This window comes from Cololabis saira, chromosome 12, assembly GCF_033807715.1.
Source record: "Cololabis saira isolate AMF1-May2022 chromosome 12, fColSai1.1, whole genome shotgun sequence".
Lineage (NCBI taxonomy): Eukaryota > Metazoa > Chordata > Actinopteri > Beloniformes > Belonidae > Cololabis > Cololabis saira.
In genome coordinates, this window is record NC_084598.1 from 23,951,227 (window position 1) to 23,978,419 (window position 27,193).

Consider the following 27,193-nt stretch of genomic DNA (forward strand, 5'->3'; position numbering starts at 1 on the left):
AGGTTCAATAAACGGATGTCTGTAACTCTCAGTTAAGTATGTTGGAGTGTATTTTTAATCACCTAAAGAGCTCAAAAAGCTTAACCAGACTTTGCTGATTAAGTTTATGCTCTGGCCAAATCTGAGCAATTTCTTTCTGATCTATGAAGCATAAATGGTTTACTAAGTATAAGAACCACTTGTTTTTTATTTATAAAGATACAGCGAGTTAAAAAAATGCGTGAAATGTAATAAAACAACCATACAGAAATCCTGCAAAATTAGCAGTGATGTGATTTGTGCTGATAACAGGACGTTCCTGGAAAAAGCCAGGACCAGTGTTTAACTTTGGATGCTTGAACATTAACTGCAATTACCAACAGTTTCCACTTACTTTAGCGGACAAGACTATTGATTCCTTTGTGTAGACGTCTGATGAGTCATGCAGTGCGGTGGGCGATTTTTACCTTTTGTCATAGACAGTACTCGAGTTGTAAAAAACAATCAGGGGGGATGGTGGATTTTATCATATGGGGACAGATAATTTGTGCTGATTACAAATAATATAATATATTACAAATAATAGCACTGACCAAAACACCTGCAGAAATACTGCGGGAATGACATAGCAGCAGTTAAATGCAGCCTTCTGTAAGCTTTAAATATCCACTGGGCTTACATCAAATACATCAAAACACAACAATAAAAAACTGTTTTCTGAACTTATCAATATGACTCTGTCCTTCACAGGATAAGTAAAATGGATCACTGCAAAAACTCAAAATCTTAACAAGAATATTTGTCTTATTTCTAGTTAAAATGTCTCATTTTAGTAAAACAAATCTCATTACACTTCAAACAATAAAAAAAGAGAACAATATTGTTTTTGCTTGTAATGAGAAGATAAATCTTGTCCCACTGGCAGATTTTCTTACTTGAAAATTTACTTGAAACAGGTGAAAATTGTCAAATAAGTTATTTTGTGTTTTTTTTCTGGTGATGACTCTAAATGTTGAAATAGCAGTAAAACCACATTCATTGATGAAATGACATAAGGGATGGAAAGGGGGGATGTCAGTTTTACAGGGGGGATGATTTGGACCGTTTTTATTTCAGGGGGGATGCCATCCCCCCTCATCCCCCCTCAACTCCAGTACTGGTCATAGAAGCAAATAAAGAAAGAAACTTCTTATCCTCCCGCCCAATTAGAATAAATAGCAATGTTCAGTGCAGCATTCACTACCAAAATGCTGAGTGGGCAGAATCAGTGGGCTGTGTCTACTACGCGGATTAGAGATTTAAGAGTGTGTGAAAACGTCTTCGACATGTCGCTTTTATGGAATTTGATGACTGCGTGCTTATCCCGCCGCGGCTGAATGCCAAAAACCATGAGCGCTTTTTTTGGAGAAGGTGCAGCTGCTCGCGATCAGTGAAAACGGGGCCGGTGGAAGAGGAATTTGGGGTGTTGCCTTTTCTATCCGTGCCTGCCTCCCTTGCAGATCGCCCTCCCTTTCGGAACTGCGTGTATGTGTAAAGGCTGATTTATGGTTCTGCGTTAAATCGACGCCGTAGGGTACGGCGTAGAGGACGCGGCGAGTCTGCGTCGTTTTAACGCAGGACCATAAATCAGCCTTGAGAGAGGGGTGTGTGTCTGAGTGCAGGCACTGCGGGAGTGAGTGGGTCAGTCAGTCAACGCTGCTGACTCTCACAGGCGGCTCCACCGGCTCTCATCGCAGGAAAGCACCGGGTTGGACTCGTCTCTCGGCCCTTTTTTTTAATTCATTTTCACAGGCGGGATATGCCAAACGAGAACAAAGCGGCGGTGAGAGCTGGACGGTTGTAGAAATGAGCGGCCGCGTGATGAACGGGAAAATGCTGCAGCTCCCGGCTCCGCAGCGCGCAGGGAGGACAATGCACTTTCTGTCAAGGTAAATGGATGAGAACCCAGGCTCGCACGTGAGTGAGGAAGGATGATGCCGGATGGTGAGATAGTTCACACACCGGTGACACTGCTTTTTCATCGTAATGCGCAAGGGAGGTGTGAATTGAAAACGGAGATTGCGTTGCAGAGGCTACGGCGGAGCGTGTGCGTAAAAATGAGCAGCATGTCTCATTCATAAAAACTCCAATCGCTGCATGGTGGCACCATTCGCTATTGTGATCAGTGTGAGCTCACATTAATTTACTGTATATGCTTCTGCAGAATGTGTCTTAGTTTGGACCCCGATTATCTTTTTGTGAACCTATAGATTTATTTACTGTCTAATTATGTCTTGCCGCTTTTAATGTCAATGTAAAGCACTTTGAATTACCTTGTGTTGAATTGTGCTATATAAATAAATTTGCCTTGCCTTGCCTTGCCTATAGATGGATCTTCCCCTTAACGCGTAAAACCACGTGAATCAGCACTGTCTTTTATTTTTGGTGCATACATAGGCTATACATGTAGCAGGTGGATCTAAAGACAGGTTAGTGCTGCAATTTTTGCCTAAAAAGGGAGGAAGAAACCCACTGCTGCAGCAGGGAGCTTTTATGCACGAGCAGACAATACACACGCGTCTCAAGAGTCCGTATTGTGCGTGTGTCTGATGGCATACCCATTGTTTTAAAACTGCATGCGATGACAACTGGTGTTTGATGGCTCAGTCTGCAGCGGCAGCAGGTATGCCAGTCTGTGTGTGTGTTGCATTGATCCACTGCAGAACCGAACCGCATTCTTTTGAATGACTGACCTACATTCTGAAAGACGCCTTCCCTCCTTAAATCGGCTGTGATTGGGTGAAAAAATGGCAAGCTGGCTTTAAAGCATTTCCATACCCACGCTGTTACCTAACTATGCGTTATTGTGTGGGCTAATATAGGCCACTGGATCTGAGTAGGCTGGTGGTGGTTGACTGAGGAACTGACTCTGAGGATGACCTGTTTGACAGACAAATTATTCAATATGGGCAGGCAGAGATGCTCTTAGGGGTATTGATTTAGTTTGGATTTGTGTGTGCCAGCCAGTGTGTGTGTGTGTGTGTGTGTGTGTGTGTGTGTGTGTGTGTGTGTGTGTGTGTGTGTAAGGAGGTTAAGGGGTGGTTGACTTGGCTCTTTCTAGTCCACTGACCTCTGTTGCTCCCATTGACCCTTTATGTAAACCCATTAAAAGAGAGTGGCCCAAAATCAGCTGGGTTTTATACAAACACACATACACGACACACACTCATTCATGTGTCAGTCTCACAGGGCCATCCAGTGGGGGTTTTATCTGTGTTTAAATTGGACACATGTGCTTAAAAAGCTGGCTGTCAAAAGACAAGCAAATGGCCAAATACTTGGAAACTGATGTATGCACACACAGAGACATGTGCCCTTCAAGCCGTCACCAAACTATATGATTGAAGCCAGACTTGATAACAGTAAGAGTGTGAGCCCCATGCAAGTTGGGGCGTGGGTGTCAGCTTTTCTGTGCACAATCAGACATTAACCATGCATCATTAGCTAACCACATCCAGCCAGTGCAAACTCTGTTGCTCATATTGGGAACAATCCAACGTTAGCTTTGCCTATCCCTCTGTGTGTGTTTGCGTGTGGTGTCGTCTAAATCCCGCAGAAGTAGCCAGCTCAGCATGACCCCACACCCAGCCGCAACCTCCCACTGCTCTCAATTTCGTCCAGACAACAGCTTTGCAAATGAGTGACATCACTCATTAATGCGTATCACACCCATAATCCTCCTTGGTTTTTGTTTTAAATCAAATAGAAAATATGGAGCATGGGTGGCGGTGATGCAGATGGGACTGATGTCAGAGCTGATGTCATTCAGCGTCATTCAGTGGGTGGTTTGGCCACGATGTGAAGTTTGGCTCGAGCTGCTTCTTTGACGGATGGAGCAGATTATTGAAGATGGCATTCGTAATGTGTTTAATTACCGTGTCATTGTTTTTTCCCACCTGGACGGGGGAGGGTTCATCATACTGTTGAGAAATGCTAATCGGCTTTGTCAGCTGATGGTGCTAAAATGTATTAACTCTGATCGTTTACCAAACAAAATAGTTATTTATGGCGGTGAGACATTGGCATGACAAGAGTTCCAGGAAGCTCGGCCATCTTCTAGTTTAAACATGTTAAAATATATGGATATCAGCTCATAAACAGCAGGGTTCCCAGGGTCAAAAGAATTTTAGATGAGGCTGTTTTGGAAACAAATGCTTTGCTGAGTCAGATGCTGGATGAGCTGGAAGAGTTAAACAAGCTTAAACTGGTTTTCAACAGTCCCCGTGACTCATGATCCCTGACCAGAACTTTATTGCTCTTCAATGCATGTGTCCACCAAAGGACAGACGGATTTAAAAATGTCACTTGTGTCAAAACGCTAGGCCACAATAGCAAAGTAACCCAAGTGGTCACTTGGGGAAGTGCTTTTTTTTTTTTTTTTTACTTCCCCCTTTTCATTGTTTTTCAGCCTTGGAAGTTCCTGCTCAGTTTGTTTACACAGGTGTTACCTGATTACACAGGTAATCAGACACAAACAGATTCACCTGTTGGGCATGTGCAGGCAGCCTTAGGTCAAAACGGATCGATCTTGATTTTACGTGTGTGACACACACACACACAAATGGTTTAATTATGAGAGCATGGACAATGTGAGAAATAAAGGCTAATTTATTTCATGTGACCACTGGCTCTTGGCGCTTTCTGATTAGGTGAACAAGTTCAGTGTCCTTGCCAGTCTCATTAGGTAGACCCAAGAGTGAAACAACAGATGTTTGTAAGACACATACACTTTTTTTTTTATTGTACACACAGGAGCCAGTGTTCACAAACAGAGCTCATATTTTCATGAGGTTGTCCCTCCTGTAGTTTAGTGAGTTTCTCTGTTAGATCAAAGCCAAAGAGGGACCCAGAGCTGAACAGCGCACCTTAACGGGCAGCAGGGGACTAGAGAGAAGCTTTAAGGCTAACATCAACAGTCATGGTGTGTAATAACCTCAGGATGTTATTTTCACCTGATACTGAAGTGATTTTCTATGGTGTGTGTGTAGACTGGGTAAATAAAAAAAATCCAACAAAGTCTTGCATTGTCTGACCAGAGGAACCGTGAGAAGAGTTCCTTTGGTTTGTTTGGGGCGACACACTTTTTGAAACCTCTGCATATGTCATACAGCATGGGCATGCTTATATGTGACTCCATATGTTAGAGAATTAGGGAGTGGGGACCAAGAATACACTCTCGCTGGAATGTGAAATGTGTGTTTTGGGCAGCTTGAGGGCAAGGAATGTCTCCCGAATTCACTGTAACAGCTTTTAGTGGTCTGACCAGACTCAGTGTGTTGTAAGTAACAGCAGGTGATGGGTGCAGGGTCCTGCAGGGTGTGCCTCAAGACCTGCTGGTCAATACCCCATGGGGTCATATATGCAAAAAAACACACACTAGTACACATACAACAACTTGTCTGTCCTCATAACAGCACAAGAGTAACGGGAGTGTGTTTTTAAAAGGTGTCTGCTTTGTCTTATAGCCAGCAGAAGTGTAAGACTATCTCTGCTCCAGTCAATGGGCCTTTCAGTCTGTTCTGTTACTCAGTGTTTGGACAACCTTTGGCAGGTGCTCAGTGGTATTTCGAGTTGGATTTGTAGTCTCTGTCTTGTCAGATTTTGGTTTAAACGAGATATATACAACCTGATCCTGCCGTTTTCTTTCAAGATTTGTTAAATATTTCCTCACTGCAAAGCTGAGTAAAGAAGCGATGCTGACCATTGGAGACAACGCTAACAAACCCTTCTGAAAACATAAGGGTGGGATTATTTGACTAGCATTAATCATGTAAACCCTACTGATCCTCCATGACATGAAGGAATAGTCATATAGTGCTGGTACTGTAGTTCCTCTATATGAGCGGTATTTGTGTGGCGGTTTGTTTTGGTGGGATAGTTCCCTATTCTGGTTCTGCAGACAGACTTTCAGACAGTGTCCAACCTATCGCTGTTGGGTTTCTAAATACCAACAACAGCTGTCTGTTGTTGGTATATGTTGCTCCGGGCTTGGTTTACTGTATTCTGTTTACCATAATGCAGCTGTCAGTGAAAACATTCGTTTGTGCTTTTGCACGTGTCCCTGGCACTGTCTTTAAGCACAGCTGCTTCAAGTTATCAGCAACCCCCGGAAGAAGCGGGCTTCATTCAAAAGTTGCACCTCCCTCTCTCTACCTCTGTTACCATCCTTTTCATCCTCTCACTGGTCTTTCTTTTTCAAACCAAAACATCCCCCTGTGCGCCTTTAATTCAAACAGCCGTTAAGTCAGCTGACATGTCTGGAGGGAGGCCAGAGGTAATTCTACCCCAGAATCCAACCCCTGTCCTGGGCCTCTGCGTGCCGGGGTTCCCCTCATGATCTCCTCCCCGGTTCTTAGCTGTTGAGTTCGGGTCGGGAAGCTCTCCACACCGCACCCCAGACTGAACTACTTATGAAGGTGATTTAAAAGGCCATTCCAACTTTTCCCGGGAGTGCCGTCCTTCTTCTGCTTCCTGGTCTCTTATGGGGAAAAGAGGGACTTCAGAGGTCTGACGTTAGTGGGTTATTATAACAGAGCTGTATTGGTCATCTCCTAACATAGATTTTCCAGTTAACACCCAGTTTGTTGAGCCCTCTGCAGTAAAAACTCAAGGTCACTTTGGGGAGAAACTGTTAAAATGTCTCCATTTCTTACTTAGCAATTACCTAAAATGAATGAAGCTTAAGTTCAGAATTTATTGTTTGTATTGCGACTGCGTCCAAATCTCTCCAAAGCAGCCTTGTTTTGACTGAGAAGCATTAACCTCTAAACTTTAACCCCGTCTGAGCCGACTGAGAAAAAGACCATGTGATAGAGGAGACGGAGACAACTAAAAAGTCAATTCTTGCCTTTCAAGGAATCATCTTCACACTCTCTCCTGGCTCCCGCCGTTTTCCTTTTTGGGGTTTACATTATGAGAAGATCAAGATGACCCAGTGGGTGTCAGCATGATCAACCGTCACAGTGTTCTTCTCTTGTTCCAGACGTATTTCTCCAACCAGCATTCCTTACATGAAGGTCGGAGACTTCCACTGTTTCAAATGTTCTGTTTCATGTCACGGTAAAGAAATGGTATACAGCTGGATCAGCTATAAGATGTGTTGAACTCTGGACAAACTTCATTTATCTAACTGGAAGAGGTCACATAGAGAGGAGATTCAGAGATAAAATCTGTCCACAGAGAATGTTTCTCTTTTTCAACTGTTTTTTCTTCAATATGTCTATCATCACCTCCCCCATACTCCAAAAAACACACAAAAAAAACCATTTTACTGACCAGGGTTCCTGTTGCACTCAACTTTCCATCCAGAAAGCCCCCAAGCATTTGTAGAATGTGTCACTGTCTTTGAGGGAAACCTGGAAGAGTGATAAGAGTGACTTTAATACTCTTCCATACAAACATCACACCTTGGAAGTGCCAATTCTCAGCCCGGCTTGCTTATTGGAGCTCTCGGTGGAGTCATGAATTTAGGAAAACTGTGATTCCCTCCAAGTACGACTATCACGCACCTCTGACAGCTAATTCAAACTCCACTCGGGGGACGGTGGCTGCTGTGTCCCAAAACCCCCAAGGCCATTGCCGTCAGAGTCCCGTCTGTCAAAGCCATTGGAAGCTTTCTCTTCTGTATTGGCCATTTAGGGATGTGGCCTCTCCTATTTCCACACACTGTTGCGTACACACACGTGCAGCGTCTGTAGTTTAGGCCGCCGGCCTGTCCTGATCCTGGTGGCAGATGGAATTACTAGTAATTACGAGCTCATTAACTCCAGCCTACTCTGTAATCCTCTCTAATGCCCAAATACTGCTGGGTGGGTGTGGGTGTGTGTATGTGTCTATGTGTGTTCACAAAAGACTGTCCAAACAGCTATCACACATTGTTCCACACCAGATCGTGAAAACAGGATGGAGAGGAAATAATAAATAGGACTGAAAAGGAAATTAATTTTTTTCAGTGTCCTAAAAAAGCAGACCGCTTGCGCAATCTAATTTTTAATTGGGTCCCTTGTCTGTCGTTTAGAATAAATAAATGTCTGTGTTGGAACACTAATTAAAAGCCACTTTTATTTGTTGTTAATTACTTTGCAAGTGTCTCAAGTATGCAGAAAACAACAGTGCACCCTCATTTAAAACTGGAGGACTCGGTTATTAATTGGAGAGAAGATATGAGCACCTAGAGTCTACCATGATTCCAATATGCAGCAGATGATGGATTATTTATGATAATAGGCAGCTGAAATAACATTTGTATTTACTTACTTACTCCTGAGCACAGTTACAGGTAATATACAGTATGTAATTTACGGCTTGTCTGCACACATAATGTCTGTGTAGACTCAAGATTTAATAAGGGCATCACCTGCAGAGGGATTTTTATTTTTTATGCATGGCAAAGGGTGCTGCTGTGATGCATAATATTTTATTATATACATTTTTGTGATCTTCTGTACTTTTTAAATATCAATTGAAATGTCAAACAGTTTTTATTAGGACATAAAGGTTGCTACACTTGTAATCCAGCCGGTGATTCACAGATTTGTGTCCATGATCGTGTGGGTTTTATTTTGCTTCCTGTGATAAGCTGATGAAGCGGTCCAGGGACACATATTGTTAGCCATCTGTGCACATCATCAGCAGCACCCTCCATCTCCCTCCTTTTTTTTCTGTTGTCAGGTAGCCACTCAGTATGCATTTAATGAAAACTCCTACGCATAATCAGCTCGAATTTTATAACTATATTAAGTATTGCTACAAAGTGTATTTTATTACTTAATTAAGTATCTCATACTTTATTGTGCAATGCAAGGCTGAGTCTTTTTTTTTTTAATGATAATCCTGTTTCCACATGGCCATGGTTTGTGTTGCAGGACAAAAACACTGACATTGGGTGTGGTTGGTCACCCTGCTCTGCTGCAAATGAGACATTTACTGTGTAAGAGCATGGTCTGATGAACGTGTACACCAGTATCGCTGTGTGTACTTATGAATGCAGTCGGTTGGGTTTAGATCCGGCTTTACTTGCCCACAGTACAACTTGTAGAGGATGTTCTTACGGACAGATATTGTTTCATTTCTCTCTTTTATTTCACGTGTGAGGGCGGGTTTCCTGCTGATTACCTCCTGGGATTTTAGTCAACATTAAAGAGGGTTCATCGTACCAATTTACAATCCTTTATCAAACACAGCCACACAATTTAAACTTTTATAAAATGTAAAGATGTTAGCCACCTGATCGTGTCCTCTCTGGCTTCTGCATCGACTGCCCCAGTGCCACTCTGACGGTGCCCTTTTGTTCCATTTGCCTGAAAAAGCATCACTTGGACCGCATCTGATTTAGCCATTTTAGGTTTGCCATGTGACAATGTGGATTTTAATGGGAATGGAAATTCCCTGTCCACTGCAGGACTGCAGAAACACTTTCCATGCATTTACAGATGTTGGACAGTCTGTGTGCAATTCACTCTGGATAGAATGTGTTTAACCCCATGAGGGACAAACAGTTGAACCAGCTGCATCTCCATGATATTGTTCCTCAGGTCTGGATCCCTTCTGCATTCCTGCTTCTGTTTCTCCAAACTGATTTCTAAACTCCTCAAAACGTGTGCCCGATCTAGTCTAGTGTCATTGTTTAATTTGGTTTTATTGGACTCATTGGACTACCAGTGTAATCCCACTTATACATCTGATAAAGTCTCCCTATCAAATGTCCCCTTGGTGGTTATACTGCATATTTAGTTGGTTGTCTTTATGATGTTTGACCTTTTGACCTCGTATCTTTCTTCTGTGAGTTCCTTTTTTCCACATCTGTGCATTCTGTTGCTTCTGAAAAAGCAGAAGCTTCACATGCTCCAAAAATGTTCCACGCAGTTTTAATCAGTGTTTAGATTACAAGCTTATCAGTTAATTCTGTTAAGTATGCCGTTGGTTCAGGCAGGTTTCCAAGGCAAAGATGCTTTGTGTCTGCTGTGAGCTTTTTCTTCCTTCTGAGTCTACTGTATTCCTCGCACTGTCTTTCTCCCATCACTCAACACTCTAGAGGTCAGGAGAGTAGAGCACAGCGCTCTGGTAATGAGCAGCCAAAAAAACAAAAAAAACAACCACTCGTGGGGATGAGAACAATTAGCTCCACAGAACCTCTTGTGAAAAGACAGCTTTTTAGCACAGCAGCAGTATCTTTTCCCTTGATCATTTGTGAAGCTGCTCGTCTTTGTGGAAATGACTGTTCTCTACGCAGACTATGAGGAACAAAGAAATCAAGTGTAATGATTCTGCTTATGTTAAGCCCTCACATTTTTTTTCCTTTTTAGTTCAGTAAAGGACAGAGAAATGCCTAAACCCCTGCTTGCCTGCAGCATTTTGCCTTTCAGAGAATTAGTGAAATCTAAGTTTTCTGTGGACAGCATCACTCCGCTCAGCACCCAACTGTGGTTTCTCTTTTCAAGGGGCAGTGAGCTGCAGGAAGCCACTTATTTGCATGTAGTTATGGTTGACTGTTTCTAGCAGGCCCATGAGGCATATTCTCTGCTCAGTGGCATGTTGAGATTTGTTCATTACGCACCGTCAGGTGGGGGTGAGAAATGAATTTAATCACATGCATTTCAATTTAAATGTTATGTCCTGCAGCCTAAATCAAATCAACATTGATATTCATATTGCTAACTGAATAATAGGGACCTGATTACATTTTTCCTCTTCCAGATCTCTTTACTTTCCCTTCAGCTGTGTTCTTGTGACTTCAGATCAGTTTCAAACCAAGGTGAATGAAAGAGATTCACTGACGATTGTTTTACTCTGCAGTTTAGTCATTTGTAAATTCCTTTTTCAAACATATTCAATCACTAGTTTTTCTTTGCTGTAGAGAGAAAGACTTGCCAATAGGTTTTTAGTCTAAGCTGAATACAAACAGGACAGGGATGTTGCTTGGTTGAGGTTATCTAATATGTAAAAAAGATGAATGGAGCACTAATATTATTATCCTCCAAACTGCAGCAGCTGCCATGCAAGAAAAAAGTAGAGCACAAGAAGAGATTAGAAGATTTGGAACGACTTCACTGAGTTGAGGAAGTTTAGGCCGTCAACAGCACTTCTCTTGTCGTTGCCTTATCTTTCGTTACAGTTCTTTCTTCTTCTTTTGTTTTTACATATCATCAACCTCTTTTCAAACACAGTCTTCCTGCTGTGGAGGACTGGAGAAAGGTAAGAAAAGCAGACAGTGAATCTGTTGAAGCATTACTCTGATTGACTGCTAAATCAGGTGGAAAAGGCCTTTGGACTTGATGGCAGATGGTAGTTTACAGAAAGCACGCAAGACCTGAGATGAGACTTTTTTTGGGTAAAGAGTTCTATAATACTGGACCTAAGAAGCCTTGGAGACTTCAGATCAAGCTTTGTGCAACTAATAGCCAAGAAAGTTGCAGTAAACTCTTCCATATACGATATGCAGAGGCCCTGAACTGCAACTCCAACTGCTATTATTTATGTTCACTTTGACCCCTGCATTCTCTAGAGTCTCGTTTATTTCTTCTGTCATAGCTAAAAGATCAGCTTTTACTGACATAACCCCCCCCCATTTACGTTTTTTTTTTTCATGCTTTGCCTTTTTAATATCTACTATCAATGTAATCCCACTCATAAATCTGATCAAATTCTCCCTATCAAATGTCACCTCTGCCATTATACTGCATATTTAGGTGGTTGTCTTTATGATGTATGACCTTTTGCCCTCGCATCTTTCTACTATGAGTTCCTTTTTCCCCCCACATCTGTCTGCTGGCTGACATCAAACCCAGTGGAGATGCCGTTTCTTCTATATGCTATCAGATCTGAATTATTAAACAAAGAGAGCATGCTCACATTCACAGAAGCAACGGTGGACGTGCAGATAGCTGCGAGGCCAGTAACAGGATATGAGGAAGCCTCAGAGGTTCTGGTGGTAAAGCACAGCTGTTGGTATCTCAGCACTGAGGTTGTCTAATGAAGCAGGAGTCACACATGCTCAAGCAATGTGTTCATATAAATCCACCCTGTGGTCATTCAAATATGGGTTTTTAAGACCAACTTTTCCTCTGTTGAGAGTTGTGAAATCTTAAAACTGATTATTTTGTCTTAAAAGACAGAAATCGCCTGCCAATATGGGGGAAAAAATAGTAATAATAGTGTTTCCATAGACTGTGTTCAGCTTTAGTTGAGTTTCACAGTGAGACATAAAGTCTAGGTTGGCTCTCTGCAGATCCTGCTCAGTCTTAAATTTGCCCTTAATGTGACTGGCATAGACGGAGCAACATGACAGACCGTCACTTCAGACATAAAATCTCATCTGCCCCTTTTTGTGTCCAAGATATCCACAGGCTAGACAGGGAGGGCCTTCCCTTCGCTTTTCTCCCCCCAATCACCACCACACAGTCCCCCCAGGCTACAGTGTGACCCACACAGGCACCCAACCGGAAGGCCCACAACGCTTGCTCTTCCTCCATCCTCCCGTCTGCAGCAGTATATATGACCTCATTAAACCAGCCCTGCCCCTTTAACTTACTTTACAGTACAGCACAACATCAGTCTTCTAACCTATAGACCCTAACGAGATATGAAATCCCCACCCCCTGACTTCCCAAATGTGACCTATTTAGTGTTAACCAGCACATGTGGCTGTAAACCCACATACATCTCACCCGTTCTCTACTCTCCCTTTTCTCATTCCAACAAGTGTCTGGTTAAGCCGAAGGACGTATCTCTCCATATCCCATCTTCAGCGCGATATGAAGACTTTACTGCAGTCAAAAAATGGCCAATGAAAGTGATGAGTTAGTGAAGGGAGTCAAGGAAACGTCCAGACTGAATGAGCAGGATTTATCCATTTCAGCAGAGAACACGGCAGACCGTCACGTGATGTAGTCATTAGATGCAAGTGTTCACACGTGTCATACCTGTCAAGTTTTGGATTTAAAAATAAGGGAAATTTTACTACACGGACGCATGTTTCTGTGCCTCCAGCCACGCTGGTGCTGCTGACACATCGATCTTTCCCCCGTGAGAGACGCTAAAATTGCAGTTCCTCATTTTTAGAACGGGTAACGGTGCACCATCCTGCTCCTCTTTAGGAAATTAAATTCGGTATCCCATTTTTAGAGATATTTACATGAAGTCTTTGCTTTTTTGGCAGAAATACCTTCACTCTCGTTACATCCATCCATCTCTCTAATTTGTTGTTCCGAGTTTGTTCCCGTTGTTGCCACTAACCTCGCGAGAACTGCCACCCGGGGTACAGCAGGTGGCAATTATTATAATATAAGACAGGAAATTTATGGGAAAATACTAATACGGGAAAGAGGGGTAAAATACGGTAGTTTCCCGGACAAAACGGGAGACTTGAGGTATGACACTTGTTCACATCTGAAAGAATGAAGTAAAACCGCATGTTAGAGGAAGTCCTCTGGATAACCCCATTTTTACAAGTAAAGGTCACTCATTTTCTGTTCCTTTTATTGTACCAGGAAGGTTTTCAGTGTTATTAGTATAACTTGTCACATTTTCCTCCATTCCTACTTGTACATTTTCATCTTAAATACCTTTCTTTTTTTTTGCAGTTGAATGCGAGGATAGCACACTCGAGGCCATCGTTTAAGTGCCTAACATTGCTGATAACCTAATAGTCTAGACGGATTTCAGAAAAAAGGCCTTTTATAAGAAGTAAGGAGCATTTATGGGTACAAGTCGGGAACCGGCCTACCTTACATATTTCAAGGGTGCTGAGTAAAAAAAAAACGGTACCCGAGTGAGAGTTTTTTACCTTCTAATTTGCATATTAAAATGGCCGCCAAATTGCCCATCTTGCACAGTTATTGGACCATTTCCTCCTATTTTTTTTGTAAGTAGGCAATCAAGATGAGGAAATTAAGTTTCTAGATCGATACCCAAGGGTCAAACAAGGATATAGTGGAGGCTCAGTGCCTTTTTATGTATATATATATATGCAAAATACCAACTTTTAAGGTGAAATTAAGCATTATTTGTGTCATTTTTTAAGGCCGACATATAATGGGATGCACATATTGGATGTTAAAATAGTCCTTCAAGCATTTACACAAGTTTTGTTTTATTTAGTTTACAGCAGTTTTTTTTCATCAGACATGTTCATCAGAATGATTTCTCATGGGACAAGACAAGTAGCTGAGCAGATATCTGCCAAGTGGGCTCACTTCATAGTGGGCTCACTTCATAGTGGGCTCACTTCATGCTACAAGCAGTCGTGGGCGCATGTATCAGTGTGTGCTCCGCAGTGCTATTTCTGTGTGTGGGGGTTGAAATGTAGTCGAGGCGCGCTCCAAATTTTCAGGATGCAGTGTTTCAACTCTGCATCCTTGCATCAGTGTGAAAGTTGTGTATTTAGAGCAGACAGTGCTCTAAATGAGGTCTCTGAATATTTAATCAAAGGAGCAACTGGAAGACCTGGAGCCAAGTGAGCCAGGAAATGAACTCCAGGAGATATCCAATTTACTGACATGCTGCTTCACTTTTTTTGCCAGATTTATGACATGTGTCCGGATAGTGGACACCTTTTATAACATGTATGCTTGATGACATTGGTTATGATCAGACTGTCCAAATTTCTGGCACCAAAAGTAAGAGCAAGGAGGAGTTAAATAATACCGAGAAGTAACAATACTGTACGAACAAGTGCATGCGGCTGCAAAGCTGGAGAAATTGTAGCTTTGATCATAGATGTTAGTGCATTCATTACTACATTGAAACTTTCTCTTTTTCTGACATCTAACACCGGTTCTTCAACATTTTTATAATGAATCCAGCACTGCAGTCAAATTAACTTACACACTGTGTTTGAAATTGTCCCAAACTCATTGCTCATATGGAGGATATGTTGCAGTATTATATCTGTTGTTGCCTGGTGAAAGAAGTTGGAGCTTTCACCTAATCATACAGATATTTACTCCTCGCTCAGTATTTTATACTTTTTGTTAATACAGTAACTGATTTTATACAGTTTATTGTATCTCTTATTACTAACATTTGATCTGCCATTGCTTAAATTTCTTCCTGTTCACTTTTATGTATCATCTGTCGCAATATGTGGTGTTCAAGTTTTCTTCTATACTGAATACAATTGTTCTGGTATATCGATATCTTCTGACTCTTTTCCTTTCTTGTTAATTGTTACAGTTGGGACGAGAGCAGCTCCATCAGCAGTGGACTGAGTGACGGTTCAGACAACCTGAGCTCTGAAGAGTTCATCACAAGTCCCACACTCAACTCCCTCCCTAGCACTCCCATTGGCTCCCGCAGGAACTCAACCACTGTGGTAAGTGACATGTACATACTGTAGGGGTACGCATTACAGCTGAATACGCACTTACACAGACACACACAGCTGTCTGACACAGATGGACAAGCTGTGTGTGTGTGTGTGTGTAGGTTACAGTAGTATTGATTAAGCTGTTAATCCGCTGGGCTACTGATGAGCATCTGAGTGATGTGTCAAACTCTCTAACGGCAGGACGCTGCCATAGCAGACAAAACCTTATTAGGTATTCTGCACACAGCCATAATATATATCACGTCTGCGGCGATCAATGTTTGCTGCAACAGACCGACACTGAGCATGCTGGGCGTTTGTCTACCTAGTTCCCTTATTGATGGTGCTCTAAAGAGTCCTGACTTTTAAAATACTGTGCTATTTTTGACTTTTTTGTTTAAATAAATGCATTAAAAGATTGTGCACTAGTGAAGAAGCACAAAATGCACAAATTCAATTTGTGCATTTTGTCATGGTCTTTATACATGGTGTGACTTTTAATTCACTAATCTAGGCTATGATTTTAGTCATTAGTTTTAATCCATCTGATTCAACTGATCTAGACCCTACGGTTCATTAGTATAATTAGCCCGGCTGATTGCAGTTGGGGAAAAACAGTCCTGAGAGACAATGCACTGATGCACTTGGTCTCAGAAATATGCTCTGATAGAGGGATGAGAGGATTTGGGGGGTCCTGGTCTTTGAGATGCTGGAAAATCCTGTTCTTTAAGGCTCAACTGTAACTATATAGGTCTATAGCACGCCTGTGTGTGTTTTCTCAGTGTGTCTGATTTAGGTCACACCTCCGCAATGTGATGCAAGGGACGAATGTAGTGTGATTTTAGAGCGAGCACGGCGGTGATAGACAGAAGGAGGTAGTGAGGGGGAATCAGTGTAACCATAGCAACCAAAGCACAGGGATGCTCAGAGTGTGGGCCTTTGTCTTTTCACATCTACCAAAAAAACAGGTCTAAAGCATAGCCATCTGCACACACACACACACACACACACACACACACACACACACACACACACACACACACACACACACACACACACACACACACACACACACACACACACACACACACACACACACAGGGCCATCTGCAGTCCTGCACCCGGGCCAGTGAGCCGGAAGAACCTTGTCACCTCCTACCACGCCTAGTTGTAGGAGTCATAGTAACCATTACACCCCATGGCATTATTACCATGGCAACCAAGCATCACATCACCGTGCACCCCACATACCCCAACACACATGGCTTAGCTGATATTTGCCTCCTTTGTCTTTTGTCTCGTATTTATTTCTCACAAAGGCAAGCATGACTTTTTATCTATAACTCATAACGCTCACATACCGAATAACACATTTATCACCGATTTGGGAGTTAAGGAGACATGAAATGGAAGAAAGGGGGTGCTCAGATAACATGAATAAGATAGGACCACAGGCATGGGATGCTGTATATAGGCAGTAAAAAATCCTGGATTTCCTCACTCCCACATGGAGATGGATCAAATGCTGAAGTTAATAGACCTTGTCTTCTTCCTAACTTTGCGTGTCTCTGATCCTGTCTGTATTATTCATGCGGTGTTGTGTTTTTTCACCTCTGTCCAGATGTGTATCTCACCTCCCCTGTGTTTCAATAACAGGAGAATGTGTGTGAGGAAATAATGGTGTTTCATCACCACAGTTTGGGCCAGCAGCACCTGTGGTTATACCTATACACACGTATGCAGACTTTCACCTCAGGACATGTGAACCTGCCCATGGGCTCTATTGGTTTTAATAAAAACAGGAATTTGTGAGGAATTTGGTCCTTGTGAGAATTGCTGGGTGCCATGTCCTGATCGTCCTGAACGGATTGATTCACACACACTTCACATGGTCATATAAGTGTGTCCTTGTTGTTCCCTTCACTTGAAAAGACAACTGCCCTAGCAGACAAAGAAGTTCTCCGTGATTAAATAATATAAAGAGTTAAAATCATGAAGACGAATCAGGTCAGCTATTGTCTCTGTTTTAGTTTTTCTTGCTTTTATCCCATGCTTCTGGTATTTTTGTTGCATGTCTTCCTCTCTGTGATAAATTGGCATGTCTTCTGTTTAAGAAGTGCACTTCCTGATTCAGTGGTGTTTCAGTGGTCAGACACGATGGTTGTCTAGCGTAGGCACGTGTGCGCCCTTTACACACACAGACCTTAAACTTTTTTAAGATATTGTCGACTGTAGATGGATGATGTGGATGCAAATCATTTTCATTCTTTTTGAGATATAAGTGGACTGATTTCGACTGGACTGATGGGAAAATCTGTGAATTGGTTTTAGGGATGACTTGGCTGTGTGGTGCCATCAACTCATAAGCCATCAAGCAGTCTGCAGATGTGTCTCAATCCACACATCTCATTAAAAAAAGCCCCAGTACGCCTCCGCGGCTCAGATATTTTCTATTCTATTATCGTCCGTCCATCCCGGTCTCATGAACTCAGCATCTCTTAAATGCCTCGAGGAGCTTTCCACCTGGACTCAAGGATGAACTCGTGTTAAAATTCAGATTTTAAGGTGAAATATCAATGTCACAATGTCCTCAATAATTCAGATGTGGTTTTGCCTGAAACATTGATTAACCTTGAACGACTTTCACATGCATCCAACTGCATTCAAGGCACTTTGGCTAGTTTTAAACTGTAACTGATAATCAACGCTTATATACAAGATAACGTCATTCAGCCGGATTCATCATCTCAGGATCTCAAGCTGCACAGACAAATGCACTTTGATACTGGGGGGCGTCTGCTGGGGAATTAGAATGATCTTAAATGAAATTTAGTTGTTTAGAAATTTGATCAAGATGTTGTATCTGAGTGGATTCTGTAGGACTAACATAAGACTTGGAATTGGATTTTTCTCCTAGTTTTGTCCTCAAGTTTTGTTTTGTCCCCAAGATGTAATCCCCCTGGGGCGGGCCTTCTCCAATTTAACTTAGCACACATTTAAAGTCAGGAGTCGGTCCAAAATATGCTGATTGCAGCTGTCTTCTTTGTATGTGTGTGAGGAGCAGTGCTAACGCATACATCCTGCTCTAAAGAGAGCAGCTGTAAACAAGGGTTTTTCTAGGAAGAGGGAGCCCTCGTTCACTGAGGTTGGGGGTCACAGATTACATTTATGCTGCCAAAGTAGAAGTTGGTGCTGTTTCTTCAGTAGAAAGTAGATCCAACAAATATTGTACATACTTTGTTCTGTTAATGTAGATTATCAGTAATAACAGTGGCCCTGTTTCTGGAAAGAAATGATAAATGATCTGCTTGTTTTTTATAGATATAGAAACTATAAGATTCCTGCTATACATAAAACAGATGCATCTTAGTTTGCTCATACATACAGAGACATATACAAACTTATTTTGCAGAGATTTGAGCTTAAATATCAAAAAAGGCTGGTCACTGCTCTGTTTATTCTCTAATCTAATTGAATTCAGTGGACCTGGTGTTTAGATCAGGAGTAAAACATGCTCCTGGAGAAATACAAATGGTTGTAGTATTATGTTCTGAGATAGCACATATTTATATACAAGACGTTTGGCACATTGTTTCTAATCATGCATCTGCCTTTGTCTCTATAGATGCGCACCGATGCAGAGAAGAGATGTCTCGTGGAGAGCGGTCTGTCTTGGGACTCGGACGACAACAAGCCCAGGCGCAAAAGCCAAGGCAGCAGTGCCTATGACACAGGAAGTCTGAAGTCTGATTCTGCCAATAAATGGAAAAAGACCCGAACCCAGGGGGATGGGCTGGAAGCAGGGAAAGGGGAACTAAAGAAACCGCAGACCCTGGGTCAAGGAAACGTGTTGAAGAAAGGAAGAAACCCACCTGTGGGAGTCACGTCCCCGATCACGCACACCTCTCAGAGCGGACTCAGAGTCGCTGGTGGGTGATGAAACACACATAAGAGGATGTGCAATAGAAATATATACCAAGGAAGCATTTTAGCCTGAACAGACTGACGCATATCTTTTGTTGTCTTTTAATATACCCTTCTTCCTGGCTGCTTCAGTCCCACACAGTTACAGACACACTCTGTCTTTGTCAGGCACATTCATCCACAGCTGCAGCCCACCCTCTGGGCCTTTAGAAAGTGGTGCCATGTATCAAACGCCCATCACCACCCACACCCTTCCTGCCAGCCAACTACACACACACGCGGACAGACAGACCAACATTGCTTTTTATTTTCCTTATAGGCTCCCGCATCCAAGCATTAGTTCTGTGTTGGACAGAGAGAATTTACGGCACTAAAACGGAGGCTTTTACAGGCGGTGTGTGCTGCTGATTGTGTGTCTGTGTGTATACAGGCCTATCTAAGATTGTGCCAGCCTTGAAGAGTTTCACCCATCACACTTACACACACACATAAAGAGTATAATGGTGGGGATTGTGCAGCTGCCTTTTAAGCACACCATCTGTGTACTGTTTACGTAAGCTCACACACACACACACACGCACTCTCACACACATATAGACGAGCAAAACAACAGGATATTAGTAGTGATGTTGTGTGCCAGTCTAGTCGGAGTCAGTGAAAACAGTCGTCTTTCTGTGGGGCTGTCCTGCGTATGCATCGCCAGCTGCTGAAATGACAGATATGCCAAACAAGTGTGTTGAACCAGCCTGTGATCTTTGAGTCAGGCTGTCATTGTTATTAATGTCTGCAGTGTGAATATGCCGCCATGGATACTTTGTCCCACACCAACTTTGAGAATGTATTTAATGAAAAGTCGAGAAAAACAGCTCGCAGTAGTTTTTCTAGTTAAGGAGAGGTCTTTAATGCTCACGCTAGAGCTCAGCGCATCATCAACGTTTGGTAGGAAGTGAACGCATGTTTGTGCAGAAGTAGTGTGTAGTCACTTGTGGAACAAATTGTAGACTTGAATAAGATGAAACGGAGCTTTTTGAGGCTTAATATTTCAACTTTTTTTTAAAGGGTGGCTGGGCTAACCATTAAGGATGAGAATCTCACTCATGTGGGAGCAACTCGGAGCAGAATCACCGCTGAATGATGTCAGCTGAGGTGGTTTGGTTATCTGGTCAGGATGTCTGCCAAATCCCCACGGGGAGTGGTGTTTTTGGACATGTCCCATTGGAAATGCACTCCGGAGACACTCTTTGTTGCCTAAGCAACAACTTGGTTTGTCCCTAGTAGAGTTGCAGGAGGTGACTGTTGCCCAAGGGACCCGGACCTAGAGAATAATACAATAGCCACTTCTACTACTGACAAATTAAGGCTCAAAATAATGACCTAACATGACTGGCCAGCACTGCAGGGACCTTTCAGTCTCTGCTGGTGGACTGAGGGACACATATTCTATAGTCTACTGTTCTAAGCCCTCGCTCCCGCTACCTGGCTGAATTAGTTGTATCACATCTTTTTTTAGGGCTGTTAGGTTGCAGAAATCTGATTACCTTCAAACTCCAGACAGAAATTGTGTGAAATACATGATGTATATCAGATACTGGATCCTGCGTCGTGAGGGTGAACAGACAGATCACAATTCATGCAGCTTTTTGTGTGCAAGCATGCGCCGGGCGGCGTCAGCGATCTAGCCGGAGTTCTGCATCTCTGCTGAGAAAAGTATTGGTAATTTCAGGATAATGCAGACATTGTGATTCCTTCTAAGTTTCAGGTTAACAGTGGGTTGTTCTTTTATTTATTTACAGAAGAAGATAAAGGCTAATTTAGTATATAAATTAGGAATGCTTAGAACTACTGAGGACTAAAGCTCATCTTTTTGATCATCTGAAATCCATCGTGCTTGAGATATTTTGCTTTCAAATTTCAAACAAGGCAGAGTTTGAAATTCCATGAAAGTGATTTTTTATTTTTTATTTTTTTCCTGCGTGCCACTCAAAATTTTACATATCCATCGTTGTATGCATCATTGCTGTGACATTGCTGTATAAGGACAGAAAGTGGTTCATGGTCCCCTTTACATACTTCACAGTGTCAAAACTACGAACTCAGCTGTCTCCACCGTGGGTGTCAGTGAATCAACCTATATTTATGTCAAAACTAATTCATATGTGTGGGTTCTGGGTCTGTGTTTCTGTGCCAGGAGTGTCTGTTTCTTCACCATAATGCTCTTGAAACAGGCGCATTGCGGTTGCACGTTGGACGGAGTTTATGACTTGACATGTAAACCCAATTTTCAAATTTACAAAATAACTCCAGACATAATCTGTTGTCTGGTTCTGTGGGAATTTTATATACAATCACTAAGAAGTGTGTGTGTGTGTGTGTGTGTGTGTGTGTGTGTGTGTGTGTGTGTGTGTGTGTGTGTGTGTGTGTGTGTGTGTGTGTGTGTGTGTGTGTGTGTGTGTGTGTGTGTGTGTGTGTGTGTGTGTGTGTGTGTGTGTGGTACACATGTCTGCCCATATGTCTGCGTGGATGTGTCTTTTGTGGGTTTTTCTAAATACTTCTAAGTGACTCCAGATGTCCCCAGGCAGCACGCCGGTCGGTCTCATTCGGCAACCACAATTTGACTCTGTTAATACCATCTATATAAAGCTCACATTGAGTCCCATTAGATAAAAATTAAGTGCGCTGGTTGAGTGGACGTGTGTGGGTGGTGTATACGACACAGTCGACAATGTGCCTTAGTGATTGTTATTCTCTTTATAATTAAAGGGTATTTAATTTTCTATGTTTAGATTGGAACAAAATCCCCCTGATTTCACGAAGTTATCTCTCCCGCCACCCTCTTCCCCAAAGGAGTCTTTAGGAAAGTCAGTCATATTGCTGCGTGCACCGTTGTGCCCGCAGACGCGCTTTATGAATATGAACTCCATTTTTCCACAGCCATGCTACACATGTACGTCTCGGTGCTCCACAGCTGTGACACTCAGAAATGAACTTACTGGAAAGCTGAAACTCTTACTGGAAAGGAAAAAAAACCTATTTTAGCTCATCGGGATGGAAAAGAGGAGTAACTGTGTGATAACTGTGCATGTGGTTTCTTAAGCAGGCTCTGAGTCGACCAGCTGTTTGTCTGCTTGGATGGGGATTTGTTTTTATCAGCACAAGTCAGTCCTTGTAGGTGTTCAGATTAGATAGCACATCCTAATATGGCTTGGTTAGTCTTAGTCTTGACCAGACACTGCTTTCTTACACCGCTGCTCAAACTCATCACAGTTGTTTTTGGCTCTAGGTACTGTGAAGTCAGATGGGAAGCCCATGGATAAGTCTAGGTTAGCGGTGAAGACTTCAGGACTTCAGCGCTCCTCCTCCGATGCTGGGAAAGACCATCGAAATGGCACCGGAGCTGGTGAGCAGCGGAAGCCCCCGTCGGGCCTGGCCCGGCCGTCAAACGGTGGAAGCTTCGGCTTTAAGAAGCACACCACAGCTACCAGCAATGGCACAAACAATGCCAGTACGCCCGCTGTTCTAAACACGAGTGTCAGCTCCGCACCCAGTGGCTCTGCCCCCGGGGGGAAAATTCCCAAAACATCTGGTATTCCTGTCAAGCCCGGCGCGGGCAGCGGAGGACGTAAGACGAGTTTGGATGTGTCAAACGCTGATACAAGCGGCTTCCTGGCTCCAAATGCCAGGACGTCTCTCCAGTACCGCTCTTTGCCTCGTCCGGCAAAAACAAGCACCCTGACACTAACCCGGCCGAGCTCTGCTCGACCAGTCAGCACCACCATGGACGCAGGATCTGGGCTTACCAAACTTTCCACCACATCGCTGCAGGGCTCCCGGCTCAAAGACCCCTCCTCGGGCCTAGGTACTGGAATAGGGTCCATTAAGTCAGGGGGGCGTGGGATCCCGAGCCCCGGTCCTGTCAACCAAACTGACAGAGAGAAGGAGAAAGAGAGAGCCAAAGCTAAAGTTGTAGTTTCTGACTCTGAGTTTGGATGTAGCTCTCTGAAGGGCAGCCCGGCTCAGACCCCCTCTGAGAATGTAGGGAAGCTTCATGGCCTCAGACCTCCCAGTAGCAGTAAGAGCATAGATCTGCCATCACCCAGCATGCACAGGTACTGACATTCAAATGCTGTAAGATTCCACATATACACACTTTCAGTAGTAGTTAAGTATTAATGAGCAGCACTCATTAATATTACTAAAACCATGTCTTTGTTCTACTTCAGGTTATCTGGGGCACGGAGTCTGGCAAAGCCTCCATCCATGGCCCATCTGGACAAGCTGAATTCTAACAGCCTGGACGTGGAGGTTCAGGATGCCCTGCCGCCGAAGATCACCCCCTATTCCAAGCTCCAAGACCTCTCTGGTTCCTCCACCAGTCCCTGCCTGACCCCCAGTCCTGCTCCATTACTCAACGTGAACTCCTCAGCCTGCTTTTCTAGCGCCGCCATTGGACTGGGTCCTAGGCAAGTCACTTCCCTTGGAGTTGAGGGGAGGGAAGGGAGCACGTCTCCCCTGCTGTACCCGCGCATGTCTGGGCTGCATCGGAGTATGGAGTCTCTGCCGCTCCAGATGAGTCTGGCCCCGGAGCCTCAAGAGAGAGACAAGGATAGGGGGAGGGAGACATTGGTTAGAGGCTACACGACCTTAGAGTCCCGAGACAAAGGCAGAGAGGAGGACAGAAGCTCTCCCTCCAGCTGGAGCTCTGGAACTAAAGTCCCATCGACCCTCAGTGACAGGTAAATTCAACTCTGCTGAAATATATGTCTTTAACTGTACATAGTGTTAATTAGTCAAAAAATATCCCAGGTAAAACAAAACAACACAAAGCAGCCACGTAGCACCATCTTCTGGCCAGCATTGGGACTGCACCAGAGTCATGAAACGCTCAGGAAGAGAAGAAATGATCAGGAAAATGCTCTAATATTTTATAAAATTAGTTACGACTTATGGTTATTTAGTCTGACTACCTCATTGAGCAGTCAGGTGGACGTGTTTAACTGAGAGGTCTTTAATGACAAAATACCATTGATAGAAATCCACATTTAACAATGAAATTGATATAAAGCATAAAACAAATACTTGCATCTAGGTTTTTTTTTTAATGTAGGAAATTAAGAGACAATTTTTCAGAATAAGGCAACTACAAATGCATGGAGTGCTGCTGGGTGTAAGAAAAGTATACTTCAGGTGCTCTTCGGCATGGGGATCCAAAAGATTCAAAAACAATTTGGAAAAACCGAGGCACTCAAGAAGTTAGAAAAATTAAAAGGCCTTTGTTAAATCATGGCTTAGAAAAAGTTAAAATGCCTAGAAAAAGTTAAAATGCCAACATGTAGGCCTTCCTCAAGGCAGATAGCAAAGTCTTTGCTATCTGCCTTGAGGAAGGCCTACATGGCCGAAACATGTTGGCATTTTAACTTTTTCTAGGCATTTTAACTTTTTCTAAGCCATGATTTAATAAAGGCCTTTTAATTTTTCTAACTTCTTGAGTGCCTCGGTTTTTCCAAATTGTTTTTGAATTTTTCAGAATAGTTTAAAATAAATACTGTAACCTGTTTGTGCCTGGATGTGACTGTAATAGCTTTGCCTTAACAAATAAGCCAAATTAATAGTTAAATATTGAAAGATTTGAGTACATTTAACTACCGAGTAGAATTTATTTATTTATTTACACTTTGAAGAGGGAGAGAGCTGAAAACCTTATTTACACTATTCACTGGAATAACAAGAAAAGGAAACCACACATGCTCACACGCTGACGGGACGCTGAGCTATTATTTGTACGGGGCTGTTATCAGTGTTGCCCCAGCCTCACCGACTGAAGTCATAATTACTGCCTGACTCGAGCTGTCTGCTGTTTTTACTGTGTCTCTTTGTTCCTGCTGTCTGTTCAAGAGAGTTTAATAACTCCCTGTACCAGTGTTTGAATAATGACATTGTTTAATGTCCACAGTTCGCAGAGAGACAGAAACACACTGCCGAAGAAAGGTTTAAGGTATGTGGACACGCAGATTCTGGGTTTGACTTCTGTTCTAGCGGTACATATGTAGCCCACTTGAGAGTCAGTAAATATTAACAACTTTTTTGACTGAATTACTGGAAAAATGAAGCATAACTTGAAACCACTGGACTGATTTGCTCCTTATACGGATTGTTACAGCTGTGAAAACAAGAAAATGGTTTATCTACAGAAGCAGAATACTTTAAATCCATTCAGAACCATGAATAAAGCTTTGCACATCAGACTGTTGGTCACATGGAGATTGGCATCGTCTTCTCACAGTTTTTATAGAGCTTCACATGTCCAGAAATGTGATGAATAACATCATCTCTGAGTCACAGATTGTGCCGATCATGCCCACAAGACTATTAGACGTCACATCTGTCACTCATCTTCCCAAGATGTCTCCTGTGATCTCTTCAAACTTGACTTGCACTGGTGGTGACACTGACTTTGTCCTCCGTCTGTATAGTTTCAATGGTGCATGCCACGTTGAGGAGGAAGGGAAGGAGAAAGGAGAAAGGAGGCACTCTCATACTGTCCTCAGTATGTCTGATTCTCTCACTCTTCCATTGCTGTCTTCACCCACCTCGCTGCCCCGCACCTCTAAAACCAGTATGGGTGCGTATCTATGCAGGTTTAACTCTAGGTTTTATTTGATATGTTTTAACTGATGACTCTCTGCTGTCTTGATAGTTCCCAGCCCGGTCGGCGGACCTCCGAGGATGATTCGGTCCAACAGCATTCCAACACAAGACGCCTCCATGGAGCTGTACGGGGTGTCGCCGCTGGGAAGCACACTGTCTCTGGCCGAACGTCCACGCAGCATGGGGATGGTTCGGTCCGGATCCTTCAGGGACAGGGAGTCCAATGATGAAGGTGAATCCCCTGATTAATTGTATTTGTGATGCATGCTGTGTTGTTGGTTTCTGCGTACGGGTGCTTATTTGGTTTATTTTGTTTCTCTTGACATTAACTCGCCAGTCCATGGGTCTGTGCTCTCGCTGGCGTCCAACGCCTCATCAAACTACTCTTCGGTGAGTGTGAGCAGGCTGACATCCACACCTTACTGATCAGAGTGCTTGGTGTTTGTGGATGAAGGGGTTAATGCATAGCAATACTTTTAAGTTTCACATTTCAAGCACTGCACACTTGAAACTATGCCCGACAGCTTATTAGTCTCCTCTTCTTTCCACTTTTCTCCAGTCCTCTCCTTCCCTCTATTCTTATTTAACATCTTGACTTTTATCCCCCTTTCTTCCCAAGGCTGAGGAAAAGATTCAGGGAGAGGTAAGTGTCGTGTCTCCTGCCCCACGTCCTTCGCTGTCTTGTCTGTTTCCTTTCTTTCATCCATCACGCTCATCTCTGTTGCTTGCTTGGAAATAAACGAGTGATTCATTTCATGAACGCCATCCACTCACTTGTATCACATCACCCATTGTCAAACTAAGGGATCGTTCTCTTATTTTATAATGAAACATTAATGTTCTTCCTCGCAGCAAATCCGCAAGCTGAGGAGAGAGTTGGAATCATCGCAGGAGAAGGTGTCTAATCTCACCACACAGCTGACTGCAAACGTATGTATTATCTGTCTGCTGCTTTCCTAATCGTTCATTAGCATAGATGCAGAATATTAAAGCATCCTAGTACTTGTTTTTCTTCAGATTTCCTAAATTTATTTCTAAGATACTAGTACAAATGCATATCTGCTCTTGAAATAATTCTTTAAAACCACATTTGCATCCCTGACAATGAAAATGGTTGAAAGCAGTCAATTCTGCGTCTGACAAAACGAAACCAGCTAAAACCTCTTGTTACACGGGGCTCCGTCTCCCCCTCCCAACCTTCCTGACAGACATTTTAACACCATGATTAAAGCCACAATATGCAGCCTTTCACCTCGAGGCAACTGCAGAATTAGAAGCAGTCCCTCCCTCTAATTTATCACC

General features: G+C 43.0%; 1 protein-coding gene across 5 annotated transcripts in view; it reads left to right on the forward strand.

Moving 5' to 3' along the window:
- LOC133457146 (neuron navigator 1-like) overlaps positions 1-27,193 on the forward strand; it is a 94,217-nt gene that overhangs the window by 52,970 nt on the left and 14,054 nt on the right. For 2 of the 5 annotated variants that reach the window (XM_061736063.1, XM_061736067.1), the window contains 10 exons: positions 15,190-15,328; positions 18,948-19,251; positions 22,527-23,352; positions 23,467-23,979; positions 25,197-25,238; positions 25,717-25,865; positions 25,941-26,122; positions 26,213-26,281; positions 26,511-26,534; positions 26,744-26,821. In XM_061736063.1, the coding sequence (XP_061592047.1) occupies positions 15,190-15,328; positions 18,948-19,251; positions 22,527-23,352; positions 23,467-23,979; positions 25,197-25,238; positions 25,717-25,865; positions 25,941-26,122; positions 26,213-26,281; positions 26,511-26,534; positions 26,744-26,821 (2,326 nt within the window). Of the gene's footprint in view, positions 1-15,189; positions 15,329-18,947; positions 19,252-22,526; positions 23,353-23,466; positions 23,980-25,196; positions 25,239-25,716; positions 25,866-25,940; positions 26,124-26,212; positions 26,282-26,510; positions 26,535-26,743; positions 26,822-27,193 lie in introns of all 5 variants that reach the window. The other 3 variants (XM_061736064.1, XM_061736066.1, XM_061736065.1) reach the window with 3 other exon arrangements.